The sequence below is a fragment of the Myxocyprinus asiaticus genome, chromosome 26 (assembly GCF_019703515.2).
Source record: "Myxocyprinus asiaticus isolate MX2 ecotype Aquarium Trade chromosome 26, UBuf_Myxa_2, whole genome shotgun sequence".
Taxonomy (NCBI): Eukaryota; Metazoa; Chordata; class Actinopteri; order Cypriniformes; family Catostomidae; genus Myxocyprinus; species Myxocyprinus asiaticus.
The window spans coordinates 7,199,635-7,222,623 of NC_059369.1; the positions used below are offsets into that span (position 1 = coordinate 7,199,635).

The following is a 22,989-nucleotide window of genomic DNA, read 5'->3' on the forward strand; positions in this document are numbered from 1 at the left end:
AAAAGAACAATAAGGCAGCATAAAGGTAATCCATTGACTCCAGTGGTTTAATACATGTCTTCTGAAGCATTACGATCAGTTTGGGTGAGAAACAAACAAAAAAATTTAGCCCTTTTTCACCAAAATGCTTCATTTCCTGCCAGCTCTCCTATGCACGTGCACGTGCGCATGTAAGAACTTATGTTTGTATCATGCACAAGTCGGTTCTCACAAGAACATGCAAACGCGTATACGGGTTAGCACGAAGTTGCGTGATTGAGCTTCTCTTTTGAACATGCACAGGAGATCTGGGTGGAAGTGAGGATTTTTGGTAAATAAGGACTGCATTTTTGCTTTGTCTCACTAATGGATTGCTTATATGCTGCCTTAATGTCCTTTTTGGACCCCATTGACTTGCATTGTATGAACAATAACACATAAAAGTCATACGAGCAAGACTTCAACTTTCAGGCTCACAGGCCATCGTGGTTAGTGCTCTTCCAAAGTCACCAGCAACCCAGTTTTTTCACTAACCAAAAGCCCCCTCCCCTCAGAAAGTCATACAGCTAACTGGAGACTGTAACTGCATGCATGTGACAGATATTCAGAAATTCACTGAACAAACATTCTGCTCTTATATAGACTTGTAACGAAATGAGGGTGAACAATTCATGATGGATTTTCACAGAACTAATCGATTCACTCAAATCCCTCACACAGATTGTAGTCAGCTGAGATGTGAAGGCCACACAGATGAAGAAGCTCATTTGATTCTGGAATGTTTAAGCTTTTGGACAGCCATGTTTTAATATGGGATGGGAGGATATGCAGTGCTGTCTCTGTTTTTGAAATTATGAATAGAAGAGGGCTGTACCAGGGTCCTTGTGTAATTGTGATTTTGGTCGGCAGCATAGGTTTAAATTTGAAATGTATTATTTTGATTGGATCTGACTGTATAAAAGTGTGAATTAGGGTTTTAGCCAGTACTGTTGAACACATAAATCAGCACATATGGTAAAAATGGATCTATGCTTATTATTTAGAGGACGAGTAAGGAAGGGAAGAGTGATTGTACAGCAAAGGAAAGGAATTTGTGACTTCTGAAGTGAAAGTTGAGATACTTAAAGGGTTAATTCCATGATCTCTTTTTGGCCGTGAACCCATTTACAAATCCTGTGTGTGGCACCCTGCACACACACACTCACACACACATGCTGGTTTTATTTTATGAGCAAGGACATCTCATTGTCGCAGTTTAAAGCCAAACGTGATATGGCAATTTTATGAGCCTTATTATCTTGTGAGATCCACTTCAAATATCCTCACATGTCTGCTGTTGTCATGTTTCACTATAGTATCAGAATTTCTATAGTTGTACTAATTGAAGAATTGTGTAGTTTATCTATCTATTATTCGAGTATCATTTCTATCTCTGTTATATGAATTATTATTTTTGTTATTTGTGCTAACTACATGTTTCAATGCAATATACATGACTTTTCAGATAAAAAAAACAAAACTGTTTATATATGTAATAGGCCTACCTTTACTTTGGACTAAAGGACAAAGCTTTTTGTCAGCAGTTTTTAATAATAATAATTTAATAATTATAATATTGCACCTTTTAGCGATTAAGCACAAAGTGCTTCACAAAACATAAAATCAAAAACACACATCGCAAAACCCAGCATATTCACATAGTAATAACAGCAGCACACACAGTAAAACACAACACATCCACATAGTAATTAAAGCAAGTCAATACAAATGAGTTTTTAAATGAGACTTAAAAACAGTCACTGATTCAGCAGATCTAATATCCCAGGGCAGGCTGTTCCATAATCATGGTGCCTTCACTACAAACACCGTATCACCTTTAGTTCTGCATCTAGATCTTGGAACCGCCAACAACCATTCACAACAGGAAGATCTAGGAGGTCTAACAGTTTTATAAGGTCTTCAAATTTCTGCTAAATATTCTGGCGCCAACCCATGTAATGCTTTATATGTAATTAATTCAATCTTAAAATCAACCCTAAAATGATTTGGTAACCAATGCAAAGAAGCTAAAACAGTTTTTGTCAAAAGTCTCTCAGCAGCATTTTGTACGGATTGTAGCTGTGCTAAAGTGTGTTGATTTAAAGTTGAAAACTGGACATTACGATATTCAAGGCGAGACTAAATAAAAGCATGAATAAGCTTGTCTGTACCCTTAAAACATGTCAAACAAGACATGTCTAACCTTGGAAACTGATAAATACAAGATTGAACTAACTTCCTCACATGATATTCAAAATTTAAATTAGTATCAAAATAGTCTCCCAAATTTTTCACCAACTACTGATTATTTGGGACCACCTGACTAATTGTTGACTCAATCTGATTTTAATTTAATTTCTTTAGAATCATGTCCGATTATAACAACCTGTTTTATCAGTATTTAACTGAAGAAAATTGCATACAGTCCCATTTTTATATATATACTATGCACACTTGAAGAACATTTAAATTAGTCAGATCATTGGGATTCCACGACAAATACAGGTGCATCTCAATAAATTAGAATGTCGTGGAAAAGTTCATTTATTTCAGTAATTCAACTCAAATTGTGAAACTCGTGTATTAAATAAATTCAATGCACACAGACTGAAGTAGTTTAAGTCTTTGGTTCTTTTAATTGTGATGATTTTGGCTCACATTTAACAAACCCACTAATTCACTATCTCAAAAAATTAGAATACATCATAAGACCAATAAAAAAAAAACATTTTTAGTGAATTGTTGGCCTTCTGGAAAGTATGTGCATTTACTGTATATGTACTCAATACTTGGTAGGGGCTCCTTTTGCTTTAATTACTGCCTCAGTTCGGCGTGGCATGGAGGTGATCAGTTTGTGGCACTGCTGAGGTGGTATGGAAGCCCAGGTTTCTTTGACAGTGGCCTTCAGCTCATCTGCATTTTTTGGTCTCTTGTTTCTCATTTTCCTCTTGACAATACCCCATAGATTCTCTATGGGGTTCAGGTCTGGTGAGTTTGCTGGCCAGTCAAGCACACCAACACCATGGTCATTTAACCAACTTTTGGTGCTTTTGGCAGTGTGGGCAGGTGCCAAATCCTGCTGGAAAATGAAATCAGCATCTTTAAAAAGCTGGCCAGCAGAAGGAAGCATGAAGTGCTCCAAAATTTCTTGGTAAACGGGTGCAGTGACTTCAAAAAACACAATGGACCAACACCAGCAGATGACATTGCACCCCAAATCATCACAGACTGTGGAAACTTAACACTGGACTTCAAGCAACTTGGGCTATGAGCTTCTCCACCCTTCCTCCAGACTCTAGGACCTTGGTTTCCAAATGAAATACAAAACTTGCTCTCATCTGAAAAGAGGACTGTGGACCACTGGGCAACAGTCCAGTTCTTCTTCTCCTTAGCCCAGGTAAGACGCCTCTGACGTTGTCTGTGGTTCAGGAGTGGCTTAACAAGAGGAATACGACAACTGTAGCCAAATTCCTTGACATGTCTGTGTGTGGTGGCTCTTGATGCCTTGACCCCAGCCTCAGTCCATTCCTTGTGAAGTTCACCCAAATTCTTGAATTGATTTCGCTTGACAATCCTCATAAGGCTGCGGTTCTCTCGGTTGGTTGTGCATCTTTTTCTTCCACACTTTTTCCTTCCACTCAACTTTCTGTTAACATGCTTGGATACAGCACTCTGTGAACAGCCAGCTTCTTTGGCAATGAATGTTTGTGGCTTACCTTCCTTGTGAAGGGTGTCAATGATTGTCTTCTGAACAACTGTCAGATCAGCAGTCTTCCCCATGATTGTGTAGCCTAGTGAACCAAACTGAGAGACCATTTTGAAGGCTCAGGAAACATTTGCAGGTGTTTTGAGCTGATTAGCTGATTGACATGTCACCATATTCTAATTTTTTGAGATAGTGAATTGGTGGGTTTTTGTTAAATGTGAGCCAAAATCATCACAATTAAAAGAACCAAAGACTTCAACTACTTCAGTCTGTGTGCACTGAATTTATTAATACACAAGTTTCACAATTTGAGTTGAATTACTGAAATAATGAACTTTTCCACGACATTCTAATTTATTGAGATGCACCTGTACAGTTACAGGTCATCTACATAGCAATGAAAATTAATGTTGTATTTTTGAATCACAAGCGGTAACATATAGTGAAAACAATATTGGCCCTAACAGGGATCCTTGCGGAACACCACAATTCATTTTTGAAGAGGAGGACATTTCTTCTCCAGCATGAAAAGATTTTAAATAATCTTTTATTATATATACTATGCAAACTACCATCTCACCACAAAGATGCCAGATTCCCCATTTCCTTTGAACCCTAGCAGAAGGGGCAGAGTTACCTGGCTGTGTTGGTGGTCTGACAAAACAATTGTAAATAATGGAGAATGTAGCAACTAGCGAAATTTCTGTGAAGACAGCATCTTACAAATGTGAGTTTGATGCTTTACCATCACCCCACACTGTGTGAATATGTAAGTTTTTTGAGATACAAGTGTTGAACTGAGGTTTGCTAATGCGCTAAAGCTAGCGGCAACGTATCCCATACATTTGAAACATCACTTCGCTCAGCTGTTAAAAGCTGAATGCTTCCATGTTGTAAAAAAAAGATAAGTGTTCCATTTGGGACGATACTACACTTTGAAAATTCATACACTACATGGCATGTTGATTGTCTAAGTGCGTAGTGTATGGTGCATAATTTGGGAAACAGCAATTGTTACACCGAGGCATTATAGACATAATGTTCAAGACTGCATTCTTGATGGCGTAGCAGTTTGTCCTCTGAATGAACTCAACTTCAAAATCATGATGGTCGTGTAATGTCATCTCAAGTGAATGACGTGGCTGGATTGGAGTGTTCACGTGGTTGAGCATGAGATCACTGTTGGGTTTGAATGAAGTTACAGGTGAGTGAGATTTGGATGTCACATCAAGTGGATATCAAGTTAATGACTTTAGACTAATGACTGTTCAGAGGTGTACCCAGTTGAGATTAGCCTCATCTAATTCCTCATGCTGGGCTCTGAATAACTTATTCACAAACTGTTTAAATTGGTTCACTTCACATTGACTCACAAACACAATGCTAACACACTCTTTGAAGCAATTATTTTTGAGCACTTCTGTTTGGAATGACTGTACATCTCTGTTCCAGAACATAGTGAGATGGCTTGCAGTCAACACAAGGGGCTGCCTTTTAAGGCACTGTTCAAACCAAGCACGTTTTGGTGCACGATGGGAGAAAAGTGCCTCAGTTTGTTCCTGGGAGGGAACTCAGCCTTACAGCCTCCATGGTTAGGATTAGGGTGGGGGCAGGGTTAGGGCATCTGCTGCCTCCCAGGAACAAAATGAGGCCCCTTTGTACAAAGGGCATTTTTGTGTCTGTCCGTGCTGTTTTTAATAGTTTTTCTATGTAAACATGGCCTAGACAGATGTCCTAAGGTGTCTTTACACATCCAAGTTAATCCTGCTTTGTGTCTGCTTAACATTCTGTGTAAAGACACAATGCAGCATACAAGCCCGTCTAAATTAAGCCTGCTCTAACCCACCTCAAAGCAGCCGTAAACTTCGTTTTTGTCATTATAGAGCTTATATTTCATAATTTAGTTTCATATTTAAGGTAACATTTCATATTTTCATTCATTTCATATTTCTGTATGAAAATTTTTATATTTAAAACATTAATCTCATATTATGTGTGCAATTGTAACTTCTGTGTAAATGCATTTATGCATGCTCTGAGCAGCATTAAACATTCTGTGTAAATGCATCTAAATGCCAGTTTAAATGCAGCTTCTGTGCCACCTTGGCAGTGTAAAGATGGCTTTAGTACATGTCAACGGATAAATTATTTCCAAAAGTTGCTCATACACACTGAACATATGAAAACGCTTAAGTCCCCTTACTATGCATGCAAAAAATCACTGTGCCATGTACGGTCTGAAATGCAATTGTCCTTGTGTTCCGCCGCCAAAAAGCAATTCTGAGGAAACTTCTGTCACCTTTGAAGGAATGCATTGTGAATGTTTTACAAAGTAACATTTATCTTTAACAACACAATCAAAGTGGACAACAATGCCGCTTCAACATGGGCCACCATCTTGATTGTTTGGCTTGACTGCGTCACATGACAACAATTACATAATCATTCTCCAATGTCTCAGTTTTTCCAATCCACACTACAATGCAAAGATGGTTTTTTCAATTTATCGACTTGGGAGAGCGTTTTCGAAAAGCACAGTTTTTTATGTAAAAAATGCCGTCTCTGTTTGGATGGAAGGCTAAAACGTAGAGAAAAAGATTAGTGTGGACGTAGCCTTAGACTGTTGTGCCACATAAAATTACAAAGCACTAGCAAATATTGGGTGAAACAGTCAATGTTTAATTGGAGTGAGGGATATTTATTGTAAAGCTTTTTTTTCCCATTGAGCTTTTCACAGTGCATTCTGGGATTGTCTTCTGTGAAGGATACATGAGATGTTGCCTTAAATGTATCTTAGGGGGGCGTGTAATGTTCTTGAGTACCTTTTGGACAGTCATTCTTAGAAGTGCGTATAATATGCTTTAAAATACTGTCTATGTAGATAAATAATTAGGTTTTGGAGCACAGCTTACAACATGACTGTTCTCTCTTCAAAGTCCCCTGCTTAGGTAACATTTATCGCGTTTTGGAATATACTTCCACCCCTGACCCCAACCCTAATTTTAATCTTCACCCTTGCCATCACCCCAACCCCTGACCCTTACCTTTCCACTGTCTTCTGAAAAGCACCATTATGAGTGTTGCATGTTCATAGTCCACGTACACAGGGCCACCCATAAGGGCCTAAAAGAGGGTTTTTAGGGGCCCAGCTACTGGGGGGGCAAGAGAGATAAATCAAATCAAATCACTTTATTGTCACACAGCCATATACACAAGTGCAATGGTGTGTGAAATTCTTGGGTGCAGTTCCAATCAACATAGCAGTCGTGACAGTGATGAGACATATACCAATTTACAATAACATCAAATTAACACAGCACAATTAAACATCTGTTATACACATAATTACACTCAACAATATACAAATAATAACATACACTGTACAGTATACAATACGCTGGTTTTTTTTTTTTTTTTTACTATATTGATACACATTATTCAATAAAAATGAAAAATAAAAATATATATAAAAAAAGTATATATATATATATATATATATATATATATATATATATAGAATGTACAGTATTGTACTGTATTGACATTCAGTCTGTCGGTTGATAGTCAGTTGTTAAGAGAGAACATAATATAATAATAATAATATAATTTATGACAGTCCGGTGTGAGATATAAGAGTAAGGATAATAAAGTGCAGTGCTGATGTATTTGATCGTGGGAGATCAAGAGTTCAGAAGTCTGATTGCTTGGGGGAAGAAGCTGTCATGGAGTCGGCTGGTGCGGGTCCTGATGCTGCGATACCGCCTACCTGATGGTAGCAGTGAGAACAGCCCATGGCTTGGGTGGCTGGAGTCTCTGATGATCCTCCGAGCTTTTTTCACACACTGCCTTGTATATATTTCCTGGAGGGAGGGAAGCTCACCTCCGATGATGTGTCTGGCAGTTCGCACCACCCTTTGCAGTGCTTTGCGGTTGTGGGCGGTGCTATTGCCGTACCAGGCGGAGATACAGCCAGTCAGGATGCTCTCCACAGTGCAGGTGTAGAACCGTGTGAGGATGTGGCGGTTCATTCCAAACTTCCTCAGCCGTCTCAGGAAGAAGAGGCGCTGATGAGCCTTCTTCACAACGACTTCAGTGTGGATGGACCATGTGAGTTCCTCAGTGATGTGGACACCCAGGAACTTGAAGCTGCTGACTCTCTCCACTGGTGCTCCATTGATGGTGATGGGACTGTGTTCTCTGTCTTTTCTTCTGAAGTCCACCACAAGCTCCTTTGTCTTACTGACGTTGAGGGAGAGGTTGTGCTCCTGACACCAGTGTGTTAGAGTGTGCACCTCCTCTCTGTAGGCTGTTTCATCATTGTCAGTGATCAGACCTACCACCGTCGTGTCATCAGCAAACTTAATGATGGCATTGGAGCTATGTGTTGCCACACAGTCATGTGTGTACAGGGAATACAGGAGTGGGCTGAGAACACAGCCCTGTGGGGCTCCAGTGTTGAGGGTCAGTGATGAGGAGATGTTGCTGCCTATTCTAACCACCTGGCGTCTGCTTGACAGGAAGTCCAGGATCCAGCTGCACAGCGAGCTGTTTAAGCCCAGAGCCCGGAGTTTCTCATCCAGCTTGGAGGGCACTATGGTGTTGAATGCTGAGCTGTAGTCTACAAACAGCATTCTCACATAATTGTTCTTTTTTTCCAGGTGGGAGAGAGCAGTGTGTATTGTAGATGCAATGGCATCATCAGTGGAGCGGTTGTTGCGGTAAGCAAACTGCAGCGGGTCAAGATTGAGTGGCAATACAGAGCAGATGTAATCTCTGATTAGTCTCTCAAAACATTTGCTGTTGATGGGGGTCAGAGCAACAGGACGCCAGTCATTTAAACAAGTTATTTTTGATTGTTTTGGTACAGGCACCATGGTGGATGTTTTAAAGCATGTGGGGACTACAGACAAAGAGAGGGAAAGGTTGAAAATGTCCATAAAAACACCAGCCAGTTGGTTCGCGCACACTCTGATGACGTGGCCCGGAATGCTGTCTGGGCCAGCGGCTTTGCGGATATTCACCCGTCTGAAGGATCGGGTTACATCCGCTACAGAGACGGAGAGTGAACTAACCTCTGTAGCTTCAGCCGCGAGAGCTCTCTCCGCGAGGGCGGTGTTATTTCCCTCGAAACGAGCATAAAAAGTATTTAGCTCATCCGGTAGAGAGGCAGTGGTGTTCATGGCGGAGTTTTTATTCCCTTTAAAGTCCGTGATGATGTTAATTCCCTGCCACATGCTTCTAGAGTTGGTGGTGTTAAACTGTCCTTCAATCTTGCTCCTGTACTGGCGTTTTGCTGTTTTGATAGTTTTTCGGAGGGCATAACTGGCTTGTTTATGCTCCTCCGCGTTCCCGGAATTAAAAGCGGAGGTCCGCACATTAAGTGCCGCGCGAACATCGCTATTGATCCATGGCTTCTGATTCGGATAGATTCGTACAGTTCTGGTCGGAATCACTTCCTCTACGCACATTCTGATGAAACACATTACGCTATCAGCGTAAAGCTCGATGTCGTCATCAGAGGCGGACCGGAACATCTCCCAGTCCGTGTGATCAAAACAGTCTTGTAGCATAGAGTCTGATTGGTCTGACCAGCACTGGATCGTTCTGAGGGTGGGTGCTTCCTGTTTCAATTTCTGCCTGTAAGCGGGCAGAAGCAGAATGGAAGAGTGGTCCGATTTGCCAAATGGTGGGTGGGGGAGGGATTTGTAGCCATCCCGGAACGGAGAGTAGCAATGGTCCAAAACCCGGTCCCCTCGTGTGTTGAAACTAATGTGCTGGTGATATTTTGGTGCGACTGATTTTAAACTGGCTTTATTAAAGTCCCCGGTCACATTGAACGCGGCCTCAGGGTGCGCAGTTTCCTGCTGACTTATAATCCCATACAGTTCCTTGAGTGCCCGGTCTGTGTCGGCTTGTGGGGGAATGTACACAGCAGTGATAATGACCGCTGTGAATTCCCTCGGTAGCCAGAATGGTCGACACAGAAGCATAAGAAATTCCAGATCAGGAGAACAGAAAGACTTGATGGAATGTACGTTCCTCTGATCACACCAGGATTTGTTGATCATAAAACATACACCACCTCCTCTAGTTTTACCTGAGAGGTCTTTCGCTCTGTCCGCTCGGTGCATGGAGAACCCCGCGGGTTCAATGGCTGAGTCTGGAATCTCCGCAGACATCCAAGTTTCTGTTAGGCAGATAATGCAGCAGTCCCTCGTCTCTCATTGGAAAGAGATCCACGCTTTCAGCTCGCAGAGCTTGTTATCCAGAGACTGAACATTTGCCAGTAGAATAGTGGGTAGCGGGGGTCGATTTGCACGGCGTCTTACTCTGATGAGAACGCCGGCTCTGTTTCCCCTTTTCCTCCTGCGTTTCCGTGGCCATGCTGCCCAGACAAAGGGCTCTGCTTGCGTGTTTGTAAACAGCAGGTCGGCATTGAGGAATGTGAAGTCCGGTTTTCGGTGTGAGATCGCTGAACCAATGTCCAAAAGTGTTTGTCTGTCGTAGACAATAAGGCAGACAACATCCAAGACAAAAAACATAAGAATTGTGAACAAAACAAACAAAACATTGCTATGTTGTGTCGGAGCTCGCAACGCAGCAGCCATACTCGGCGCCATCTTGAGTCCAACACCCCCAATAGTGCAGCACCTCCGCTACGATGTCTCTCATCATCTGGAGATCGCCCGTGCGCATTGCCCGCAACATATATCAGCACACCAACATATACTGCCGCACAAACCCCCTCTCCCATTCCCCCCACCCCCCGGATTGGCCAGACTGAGGGGGCCTCTTAGGTATCATTTTTCAGGGGCCCAGTCGGGAGTTTGGGCGGGGGGAGCAATTGCAGGGTGGGAGCAAAAATGTTTAAGAGAGGCAGGTACCAACATTTGCAGTTGAGTTAATATATGTACCTCAGTTTCTGTGTATTATTATTTTTTTACCACCGTACCTCAGATGAGCTGTCCATGTACAAAAGAGAGTGGCGTCACTGTATTAACAGCTAGTAGTTTAGTTTGGTTCTGCGCATTCTAAGGATTTCACTCAAGTCCGGTATAGAACATGCAAGAACGTGTCTTATGTAAATACATCTGATTGGGGTCAGGTGAACTCGAAATCAGCCTTCGTTTCCTTACAAAAAATCTAGAGTTCTGACAAACTTGTCGCAAAATTCCCATTCATTATTTTCACATACAAATGAGCTAATGATTTGCCACAAATGTTTGCCAGAAGCACTAGTGCAACCTTCCAGTTGCATGGGTGCACTTAAGCATGTGTGCTGCACATACCACATGCTCATGCATTATGTCACATTATAGATGCTCTTTCATTGGTGCTGGGTCAGGTGTGTGTGTGGCTGCTGAATCATGTGCTTGTGTCACTTGAGGATTATCTCATGTTTTCTCCTGATTCACTGTAATCATACACACACTCACACACACTTATTTCACTCTGATTCACGCTGATTGTCACTGAGTGTGAACGTGAGCAAGTGGAAGAGAGATAATTTTGACAGTAGTGACCGTGTTTTTGACTGTGTGTATGGGTGTGTGTTGAGGTGCTATTTTTACCCTTCTTCCTCATGTTCGTGTGTCTGTTGCTAGGAGCTTTAGTTCTGGGATAGTCTCCCCCAGAGGTTCAGGTTAAACACACTCATCATATCTTTAAATCCCTGCCTTCATATCGCGCAGTGTGTGTGTTTTGTTTCATTACTTGTGCATGTTTAAGCTCCGCCCTTTAACTGTCAATCATGACAATAGAATTGGCCAGTTGGTCCCATGCATTGTGCAGTAATGTCACCATGGAGATGGTCTGTTGCATCTTGCTTTCACTTATTTGGAGGTTCTGATGTGTCAACATCTCTGCGAATTGGTTCTCTGAATTAGACAACAGGAAATGAGATATAAAAATAGATTTAGACCGTTTGGTTTAGGCTGATTGGGTAAACCTTGCCCACTCCTGTAGCTTCTCCCTACATCCTATGACATTATCATTTGCACCTGCCTCCCGCTCTGTCCCCAAGGGCAACCCATCGCTATGGTAACCCAGAACTGGACCGCTTTTAAAGCACATTTGTCATCCCAGTGTCTCAAATGTTGTTGTTCATTCAACCAAGACACTGTTTTTTTTCTGCTAAACTCTACTTCATTGGCACACACTGATCAGCCACAATATTAAAACCACCTGCCTAATATTGTGTAGGCCCCCCTCGTGCAGCCAAAACAACGCCAACCCGCATCTCAGAGTAGCATTCTGAGATACTATTCTTCTCACCACAATTGTACAGAGCGGTTATCTGAGTTACCGTAGACTTTGTCAGTTCAAACCAGTCTGGCCGTTCTCTGTTGACCTCTCTCATCAATAAGCATTTCCATCCACAGAACTGCCCCTCACTGGATGTTTTTTGTTTTTGGCACCATTCGGAGTAAATTCTAGAGACTGGTGTGTGTGAAAATCCCAGGAGATCAGCAGTTACAGAAATACTCAAACCAGCCCGTCTGGCACCAACAATCATCCATGTGATTATCTAATCAGCCAATCGTGTGGCAGCAGTGCAATACATAAAATCAGGCAGATACGGGTCAGCAGCTTAGTTAATGTTCACATCAACCATCAGAATGGGGAAAAATGTGATCTCAGTGATTTGGAGCGTGGCATGATTGTTGGTGCCAGATGGGCTGGTTTGAGCATTTCTGTAACTGCTGATCTCCTGGTATTTTCACACACAACAGTCTCTAGAATTTACTCCGAATGGTGCTAAAAATAAAACACATTCAGTGAGGGGCAGTTCTGTGAATGGAATGCCTTGTTGATGAGAGAGGTCAACAGAGAATGGCCAGACAGGTTCAAACTGACAAAGTCTACGGTAACTCAGATAACCACTCTGTACAATTGTGGTGAGAAGAATAGTATCTCAGAATGCTACTCTGAGATGCGGGTTGGCGTTGTTTTGGCGGCAGGAGGGGGACCTACACAATATTAGGCAGGTGGTTTTAATTTTGTGGCTGATCGGTGTATGTTATCTGTTGTTCCTCGCCCATTGGTTTACAGTGAAAAATACCTATTAAAAAAGAAATTTGGCTAGAAACTGTACAATTTTGCACCATTTTGAAAAATGTGAACAAAATTTAGTATAGAGCCTATGTTTGGCCTTGTAACAATGTTAAACACTTGAGCCCAAAGTTTTTTTAGATATCAGATGGTATTGGGATTTTTTTATGTGCCAAGACTTAGGCTAACAACAGAATGTAGACTTTAATAATGATTTAAAATTACTCCATTGATGTGTTAGCAGTTCTCTGAGCAGTTCAGGGCAACGTGTACGTCTCATACATGAAAGAGTTATAATGATGGTGTGGAAGGCTTGACTGTGTCCCATCTGGCCTGTGTGACTATGATGTAATCACCACAGACACAAAGTCAAACCGCCCACAGAACCGCTCAAAATGCAACTGTACCAGCTGTACACACATTCGTTGGTATACTGCCCTGGCAGTCTATGTTTGTTGAAATTAATGGTTTTGTTTGAGTGAAATGCTACTGTGGCCAGGTGAGTAAGAGACAGAATCAGTGGGTATGGCGTCAAGCCTGGGAGAGGCATTTACTGAAAATAATAATAAACTTAAAGTGTTCATAAATGGGGAAAATAGTGTCCAGGGGGAATGATGATCGAAATAATGGGGAATCTGGCATTCTCACGGTGAAATGGGGCTCCATGAAGGTTGTGGGAGTGTCCAAGGAATGGCCCAGGCTTGAGTGGGGTCTGACGGCCGCACGTGCTACCCTCCTGGGTCCGTGGCACGTGGGGCGGCGGTGTCCTAGGCGGCCTGTCTTCCCAGACCCTTGGCAGGTGAGAGGGGAAGGCGGCCCGGCCTCTAGCCCATCGGCCACAATGCGTGCTGTCCTCTCCGGCAACATATCTAATTCAGCCGAGCCCTCCCTGCTCTGATCTTGAGCCTGCAAGGGTTCCAGTGTGTGCACACATGGAGAATATAAGCCGTCTCCACGAAAAGTTTATATGGCAGCGGTGATGAGGCTAAACACACAATCAGGAGTGCCTCATTCCCCCGCTGCCCAAATGAGGCTTATTAATTATGCGCCTCTTTTCTTCTCCTGCCCAACTCCCATCGTGAGCCTGGCTGAAGGACGGCCTTCAGAGGCGGGATGAAGATGATGAGAGGGAGGGGCAGGTCGCTCCGCTACAGTACATATGACTGAAAATGCAGGGCTTCTGATGTTTTTTTCTTTTTTAGTTGCCAAGTTACAGACTTACTTGATATAAAGATGGTTGTTCCAATATACTGTTGTCTACATTTACATTCTTTTCTGTTTATATTTTGTGTCTATATTCAAGTGTTCCCAAATATCTCTGTGCCATTCTATGTTCTTTTTGTAGTGAATTAAAAGTGAAAAACTGCTAATTATCACAGTTTTTAAAGGTGTTTTGTATTTAGTGTAAAGTTGTGTTCCCATTTGATGCTGCCTCTTTAGAGATCCTATTGTATCTGATATACATTATTCAAATTTACAGTCTTGCTCTTCTGGGAAAATTGACCAGCAAAATGCACTCAGAGGCATCTGTGCAAATGTTTGCAAAAATCAGGTGCTCTCTAGAATAAACTGGGTGCTTCTCATTTTCTAAATTGTGCGTCCTCGTTTCCTCGCTCCTCTGTCATCGAGCCCGTGACCCAGAAACCGATCGAAGTCCACCATTATGAAGGACGTATCAGTTGTCTAAATGCACCGTGAGGATCGAGGATGCTTACTGAGGACACTTAGGCGAGGAAGCACAGGAGCATCCTATGCGAAAGACTTTTTGGTCGAATCACCTGACGCACGTATAAATTCTCCTCCCCCTTCACATCTGACACAACAGTTTTAATTCATGTTTCACCTTTGCGGTTTAAATAAAAAATAATTGTCACATACTTTAACTGTGCATCTTGAATTATTAGGTTTTACTATGAAAATATCAATAAATCAAGTTTTAATCAACAACATAATGTCAAGCGCTCCAGTGTACTGCAGCTGCACGGAGACGGCGCTCTGAAGTGACGCGTGAGTGAGCAGGACATTCCATTTTATAAATCTGTCTTGATTTCTCTGTCCTCGTCCTTTCCTTCCATCCTTTCTTCATTTCCTAAGAGGGTGGAGCAAGGAAACGAGGAAAGGAAGGAAGGAAGGAAAGGAAACGACGATGCACAATTTCTGAAATGAGAAGCACCCACTCTCTTCCTTTTTTCCTTCCTTCCCTCCATCATTCCCTTCCTTCCTTTCTTCCCTCATTTCCTCCATCCCTCCCTCCTTCCTTCCTATCTTCATTTCATCCGCCATTCTTTTCTTCCCTCATTTCCTAATTTCCTTCCTTTCTTTCTTTCCTTCTTTCTTTCCTTCTTTTTCCCACCATCTTTCCTCCCTCCCTCCCTTCCTTTCCTTTTTTCCCTTCTTCCTTTTCTCATTCCTTCTTTTCCTCATCCATTTCCTCCTTCCTTCTTATCTTCATTCCATCCTCCGCTCATTTTTTCCCTAATGTCCTCCATCCATCCCTCCTTCCTTCCTATCTTCATTTCATCCTCCATTCTTTTCATCCCTCATTCCTAATTTCCTTCCTTTATTTCTTTCTTTCCTTATTTCTTTCCTTCCTGTTTCCCACCATCTTTCCTCCATCCCTTCCTTTCCTTCTTTCCCTTCTTCCTTTTCTCTTTCCATCTTTTCCTCATCCTTTTCCTCCTTCCTTGCCTTCTTCCTTTTCAACATCCTTCCTCCCTCTGGCCTTCTTTCCTTCTTTCCTTCCTTCCTTTCTTTCCTCATTTCTTTATTCCATTCTTCCTGTCTTTTTCCATTCTCATCTTATTTCTTCCCTCATTTCCAACTTCTTTCCTTCCTTCATTTCTTCCATCCTTCGTTACTTCCTTCTCTTCCACCCTCCTTCATGTTTATGAAAAGGGGTCAGTCATTCATGTACAATTTTACTTTCCCTGCCCACATAGTGATGTCAACTAAAATAGAAAGTCATTTTAGAGGTGGAAAAAGTTAGTAAATTTTAAAGATTATGGAAAGATTTTTTTTTTTTTATTACATTAAAATGAATAATTGTGCACAGTAATATTAGGGAGATCTAAGAAATCAAAATCGAGTCCATTTTGATTTCATGTTCTGTTTAAATGTTGACTCTTTTGTCTGCTTTCTGAATACCTATGTCACGTGATATCTGTGATTTAATCTGTTTTTCACAGGTTTCAGAATCAGCTGATGTGTTTAGGAGAAGAATCTCTCTTTTTCTCAAGTGCTCAATCACAACGCCTCATATTTAAGTGTGTTAAAAGAACTAATTAAAGAGAGTTAATTAAAGGGCCATTGTTTATTTGTGTGAGTACATGATATTAACTGATTTTTCTCTCTGTAAAGTATGCACGGGTTTGGATTCCAGACGTAGAGGAAGTGTGGAAATCGGCAGAACTCACCAAGGACTACAGACAAGGAGACGGAGTGCTGCAGCTACAACTAGAGGATGGATCGGTCAGTGACTGTGTGTGTGTGTGTGTGTGTGTGTATGTGTGTTAGGGCTAAATGCATCAATGCAACAAGTGATAAAATCTATGTCTTCAATGTTAATGAGTTTTTGTCCTAACCAGCTGCGACTGTGACAAGCGGCAAGAGAATGGATATTTGTCAGTCGCTTGGTTTCTATTTCTGCAGCCTCTGGATAGTCCTGTCTGCTGTGAAAGCTCATTATTCCAAAATCCTGCCCCTTTGCTGTCAGTGTGGATAGACAAATGGCATGTAGCTAACATCTTGCCTGGCTGGATAAGCCTCAAAAGACTCTTTTCATTAACGATACTTACAGTACACTAAATGCAGGTATGATGTACCTGAAGTGACCTGGATTTACTGGAGTACTTTAACTGGGTCACTTTCCTGGGATCATTCCAATGGATTGAACCTGCAACCCTTTTGTTAGTGGCATAGATCATTAACCATTAGGATAATCTTACCACTGTTACATTGCTTCTTTTTATTTTTTTAAATTTTTTTTTATTTTTATTAACACAGCATTTGTTCACCTTCACATGCTTAATCGATATCTGACATTATGTCAAATCTACCATCATATGCATTAAAGAAATATTCTGGGTTATTTTCATAATGTCAATAAACAGCATCTGTGACACTGTTGATTACTAAAGAAAATCATTCCAAATCCTCCCTCAGTTTGTAAAAATGAATGGGAAATGCATTAACAGTAAATACACTTCTAATGAAAGTCTAGCAGGCAAGTGTGCAGCACTTCGAATAAGCGTTTAAAATATCACATGGAGGTATAACCATATAGTTTGCGTGAAATAAAATAATAATGAAATGTTGTTTTGATTAAAAAGTAACTTAATATATAAAGGTGGCGAGGAGGCCTTTTAGTGTAAAAGGCCCTCAGGGGGTTTACTGTGACATAATGTACAGTAGACATGGGGGCAATAGCTATAGGACAAAATTTATCAATGTATGCAAATACTTCTTGAGACAGCAAGCAACTTTTTTGAGGAACAAATTAAAACATTGCTTATTCAAAATAACCACTTCAGAAAATGGTGCACCATTTCCTGTTAATTTCAATCACATTTGGCATTTCGTAACATTTCATGTATTCTATAAGCAAACTAAGCTACATTGTGATTGGATCTTTATGACAAATCTATTCCCCCAACTTAAGAAAAACAATGTGTTTATGGTGGTATTTTTATTTATGTCAGTATGTTTTTTGTTTGTTTTTTATTTATTTGTTTTATAACACAAATAGTATCCTTTTACTTATTGGACAGTTATTGAAAAGCTTTCAATTTAATCACCTTCACTGCAAAATAAATAAATAAATACATTTCTTATTAAATCAAGATAAATTTACATGAGAAGCAAAATGACTTTAGGTATTTTGTCTTTTTCTCAGAGAAATGTAACTGAATTTAGTAACATTTTTGCTTACAACAAGAAAAAGACATTTGCCAGTGGGATAAAAAATGAAAAGTATTTTTCTTATACCACTGGCTTTTTTCTTTTTTTTTTTTCCTCATTTTAAACCCCACTAAATGTTTTCGATTTTTTTTTTTTTTTTTTTAAACAAGACTTAATTCAGTTTCGGATGTCATTCTGCTTCTCAAGCTTTTTTATGATATGAATATGATAATTTCTGGGTTTCTTATTAGCTAGACAAATGTGCAACATTTTAAAAGTTTTAAAAAATCGTAATAATAATAATAATAATAAAATAACGCAGTTCATAGTGATACAGCTGTTTAGGAAAGTGCTGTGGTAGTTTTTGTTGTTTTAGGAGAAAAGAATCAAAAGGGGCCTTATGCCCCGTTGTACCCTACATGTGTTAGCATGGTTCGATAAAATTGCCATGTCTGCAAAGTTATCCACATGAGGATGCCAAGAAGGGACATGGAAGGAATAGAACAAACTTCCCAAAGTCATGTTTTAAAGATGACTGAAAGAAAGACTGAGCTCTTTTGAGGAAGAGCTAGTCTGGATTAGTTAACTGGATTTGCCTAAAATCTTTGAAAGATTCTCAAAAAAGAGTTCTGTTTGAGGTGCTTAGAAGCAAGAAAACAAGATCAGGACTGTATGTTCTGTGTGTCTGTGAAATAATTGGCAGGGAAGACCAGGGGCATGCATTATAATTATCTGAAATAAACGTAATAAATGTTACTGAAACATATTGATCAGCTAATGAGTCAAAAAGAGTCTAGATGGGGGCCTGGGTAGCTCAACGAGTATTGACGCTGACTACCACCCCTGGAGTCGTGAGTTTGAATCCAGGAGGTGCTGAGTGACTCCAGTCAGGCTTCCTAAGCAACCAAATTGGCCCAGTTGCTAGGGAGGGTAGAGTCACATGGGGTAACCTCCTCGTGGTCGCTATAATGTGGTTCAGTCTCGGTGGGGCGCGTGGTGAGTTGTGCATGGATGCTGCGGAGAATAGCATGAAGCCTCCACACGCGCTAGGTCTCCGTGGTAACACGCTCAACAAGCTACGTGATAAGATGTGCGGCTTGGCGGTCTCCGACGCGGAGGCAACTGAGATTCGTCCTCCGCCACCCGGATTGAGGCGAGTCACTACGCCACCATGAGGACTTAGAGTGCATTGGGAATTGGGCATGCCAAATTGGGGAGAAAAAGGGGAGGGGAGCAAAAAAACAGTCTAGATACTTTGATGAAATAATGTGCATGGCACGTTTTAAAGATTCTTTTTATTTATTTTTTAATTTTTTTTATTCAGTCACACAATTGTATTTCATAACAGCCTCTGACCTCACAGCCACAGTAAAATAATCATTTAAATAATGCCTTTGGGTCGCTGTGTCTAAATCTCAGATCTCATATCAGTGGTCTCTTTGGGGGGTAATGACAGCAAGACCAGACCTGATGGTATCTTTAACATTTTATGATCATTACAATGCAGTAATTTCCCTGAACTACTAGGAGTATTCTATATGTTTCAGATATCTTTATTACCTCATTGTCCTGATTTACAACCCATCAATGATAGCTTTGCGTGAAGAACAGACCATGTCTGGATCTGAAAATCTTCCTCTCATCAAAGCTCTCAAACCTCATTCACACTTATGTACAGCCTCAAGATGCTCTGTGCCATGTTTAACATCAATAACATCTAATGCTGTTTGTAAATGTTATTTTTGAACCACATACTAGAAAATGTCCATCAGTCAAAATGCTGTGCTGTGATTTGTTCTGCTCAGGAACTGGAATATAAATTGGACCCCAAAACAAACAACTTGCCGCACCTGCGTAATCCAGATATTCTGGTTGGAGAGAATGACCTGACAGCGCTCAGCTACCTGCATGAGCCCGCTGTCTTACACAACCTCAAAGTGCGCTTCATTGATTCCAAACTCATCTACACTTACTGTGGTAAACACACATCCTTGACACACTCATACACACTTCATTTGTCTGATATCACTGGGCTCAATGGTTCTTTCTGTTTGACGCAGGTATTGTTCTAGTTGCCATAAACCCATATGAGACACTGCCCATCTATGGAACCGACATCATTAATGCGTACAGCGGGCAGAATATGGGCGACATGGACCCACACATCTTTGCAGTGGCAGAAGAGGCTTATAAACAGATGGCCAGGTGGGCATTACAGATGTGTCTATGGCTGTGTCTCGTTTCGAAGACTGTGTGCTCCAGAGGTCGCATTTGTCGGCCGCATACGTCATCGAGGCTGTCTCGTTTCAGAAAAGCGAGTAGGACACTCCGAATGCAGCCTTCGAATGTGACCTTCTTTCACAGGCATTCGGAGGATGCAAGAGGTGTATCCTTCATTGGCACTCACAACCCACAATTCTTTGCTTCAATGAAAAATGACCGATTTACCCGAAAATGTGATGTTCAAATGCAAGTAATGTTAATTCCCAAGTTGAAGTACTTCAGTAGGCTGGAGTAAAATATATAATATGTAAAATTACAACAATATATAATGTAAAATAAAGTATATAAAGTAAATATAAAAGTACAGCTGCAAAATCCATTTTCTTTTCTCTTTACATCATTATAACTCTCTTAAAGTCTTACCTATTCAAGCTTGATTTCATGCATTCTTTGAACTTGTTTATCTGTTTACCATTTGGCTTGCTCACATGCGATATGTCAAGCCAATCAGCTCACATGGTGTAAGCTGATTGGTCCTTTGTGTAATCGGGTAGCCAGTCAACTTGCCTACTCTCCCTTTGTCTAACATTTAAATTTGCTCAGTTTGCATGTAAGCAGGTGCACGCTGTGAGATTTTTCTGAGAAACCGTCCTCCCCATCTCCACATGTTTAGATCTGTTGATGTCATGCATGCTTGATGCAGCATGTCTTGTGTTTTTCTAATTGTGCAACAAAAGCAGCATGTCCACATGCTTAACTTAGTGTGTCTGTGTATGTTCTAGCAGAAGCAAATCTCTGTATCTTATCCGGCAAGACTAATATCATAACAATATTTCATACCCACATTAACATGCTAACTATTTCTGAGAGTTGTCATGACTGAACTAAGCAATGCAATGTTCAGTGATAGTGATGTCTGCTTCGCAAACAAATCTTTATAGTTGAATACTTTGATCAGTTGGTCAAAATGATTCGAAAACAATTCAGATGGGGTGCGTTTCCCAAAGCCATCATTAGCCAACAATAGTCACGAGTTTCTTCGTTACCAACATAGTTCAACGATTTAATGTTTTCTGAAACTGTGGTTCCAACGTACATTCGCAAACAGCATCGCACAGTTGTGTGGTTGGAACTACAGCTCTCCACCTGTGGTTAGAAACATAGTTTCTTGTTAGTTTGCCATGTTGGCATCATTTTGCTGGGGCTTCTATATCTTTCATTCCATATTTATCTTTCATTCTGTCAAGACTCTGACCACGTTTACATGTATTTAAGAAAGTTACTTATTCCAGAAGCTGTGTTCTGAAACATCATGCAAATGCGAATGCAGCTGTTTAAGGGATTAAAGGCTGTTAAGAGAAAGCGCTTTATCACACACGGTTTCTGTCGGAGAACTCGACATTTATGTGTTTATGTCAACACAAATGTGCCGTTTATATGTTTTTGAAGAGTGTGCATGTGCTCAAGTGCGTCGGGGGAACCCCGAAGTCTGATGTAGAGGGAATCCCCACTACTGCAGTTCAATGTATTTGTAGCATTACACAGTGCATGCAGTTTTCCTGTCTTCAGCAGCTTTCTTGCATTAAATGGCTTTCTGGTGTACGTGTGAATGAGATTTTATAATTTAATATTCGTGGAAGTTATTACTGCACCCCCTGCGTAACGTCATTAATGACAACTCTGTATTGTTGAACCAATGTAGTTCGAACGATGGATGTGCGACATAGTTACTAGGGTTTCGGGAAACATGCGTGACCAGCTAGTTAATTTCTCCAATGATGCATCTTACTATGGTGGTTAAGCAGTGAGTTACATTGTTGTACAGGAAACGCACCCCTGTACGATTCATTTTGTGAATCGTTTTGCAATTCTGAGTCAAAATGAAAAGGGGAACCCAGGACAACACATGTTGTGTCTCCACTTCAGAATCTAAAGAGATGAGACTGTTACTGTTCAAGTTTTAATGTGTGTTTTTGGCTAGAAATGAATTTTATGCATTTTTGGCTTTAACATTAGGAATGTTGCAAAATACTGAATAGGTTTTGTGCGATACGATTTGCTCAAGTCTCCTGCCTTTCCTGCAGAACGTTTCATATGAGTAATTTTTGGCATCATGTCCATTAAATGTCCATTAATCAAGTCAATAAAATGTGTTTACCATTTACATTTACCTGAGGCAACATATGTGAATCAATAATGACCAGATGCATCAAGAAAACTGATTTAACCTGACAGTTAACTTAACACACTTTTTCTTTATGATTGATACAAAATAGTAACACAGTAGAAGATTTTAGGTACAAACATAATCAGAAAAAACAAACACTTTGGTTTTTAATACTGATTTTTCACATTCCTAATAGCTAGCTATCTGAATAAAAACATCCAGTTTAATGGCGCAGACCTTAAAGGTAACATTTTCACCCTCTTGAGTACTGAGGTTTGTTACTGCCACAGCAATGCGAGAATGTATTTTAAGTATGTTCTTTAGAGCTGTGTACTTGCAATGTGTTGGCTAAGCATTTGAGTTTGCTTACTTGTGTTGAGTGTGTTTCTGGATTTACCATGCTGTGAGTGTGTGAGCGATACTGCTCGATCTGAATGGAAGGTTTGTAGGTCAGGACATTGCTCACTGCAGCCCGACCAAAAATAGATCCGCCAAGGACACGTTTCTCTCTCAATTTCTCGTTGTCTTGTCTCTCTGACTCTGATCAATGGACCTACAATGGGGTGGTAGTGTAGTTCATGACTATAAACTCCAAACAAACATGGCACTAGCTATTAGTTCTAAAACCTGGAATAGAATTAGCACTTTAAAGCTATGGGTTCCATCTGAAATTTCCAATTGGTTTTTTAGAACAGCGGATTTTGTTTTATGAGGACTATATCCCTGACAGCACACTTACATCACCCAGACGTCTATTTGATGTGTGTTCACGTCTGGAAGACATATATTTTAGGTTGTTTGCTCATCTGCAATACATCTAAAAGAGGTTTCCTCTCGGATGTCAATATGTTATTCAGCAGATGTCTTTGAGATGTTTATGATTTAGAATGTTTGTAAATCTGATCTTTTTAAGATCGTAATGCTTTCC

General features: G+C 40.7%; 1 protein-coding gene across 1 annotated transcript in view; it reads left to right on the forward strand.

Annotated features, from left to right (window-relative positions):
- myo5aa (myosin VAa) overlaps positions 1-22,989 on the forward strand; it is a 141,262-nt gene that overhangs the window by 13,727 nt on the left and 104,546 nt on the right. Inside the window, exons 2-4 of the mRNA XM_051656695.1 lie at positions 16,133-16,243; positions 19,477-19,648; positions 19,732-19,876. Coding sequence (XP_051512655.1) covers positions 16,133-16,243; positions 19,477-19,648; positions 19,732-19,876 — 428 coding nt within the window. The remainder of the gene's footprint in view (positions 1-16,132; positions 16,244-19,476; positions 19,649-19,731; positions 19,877-22,989) is intronic.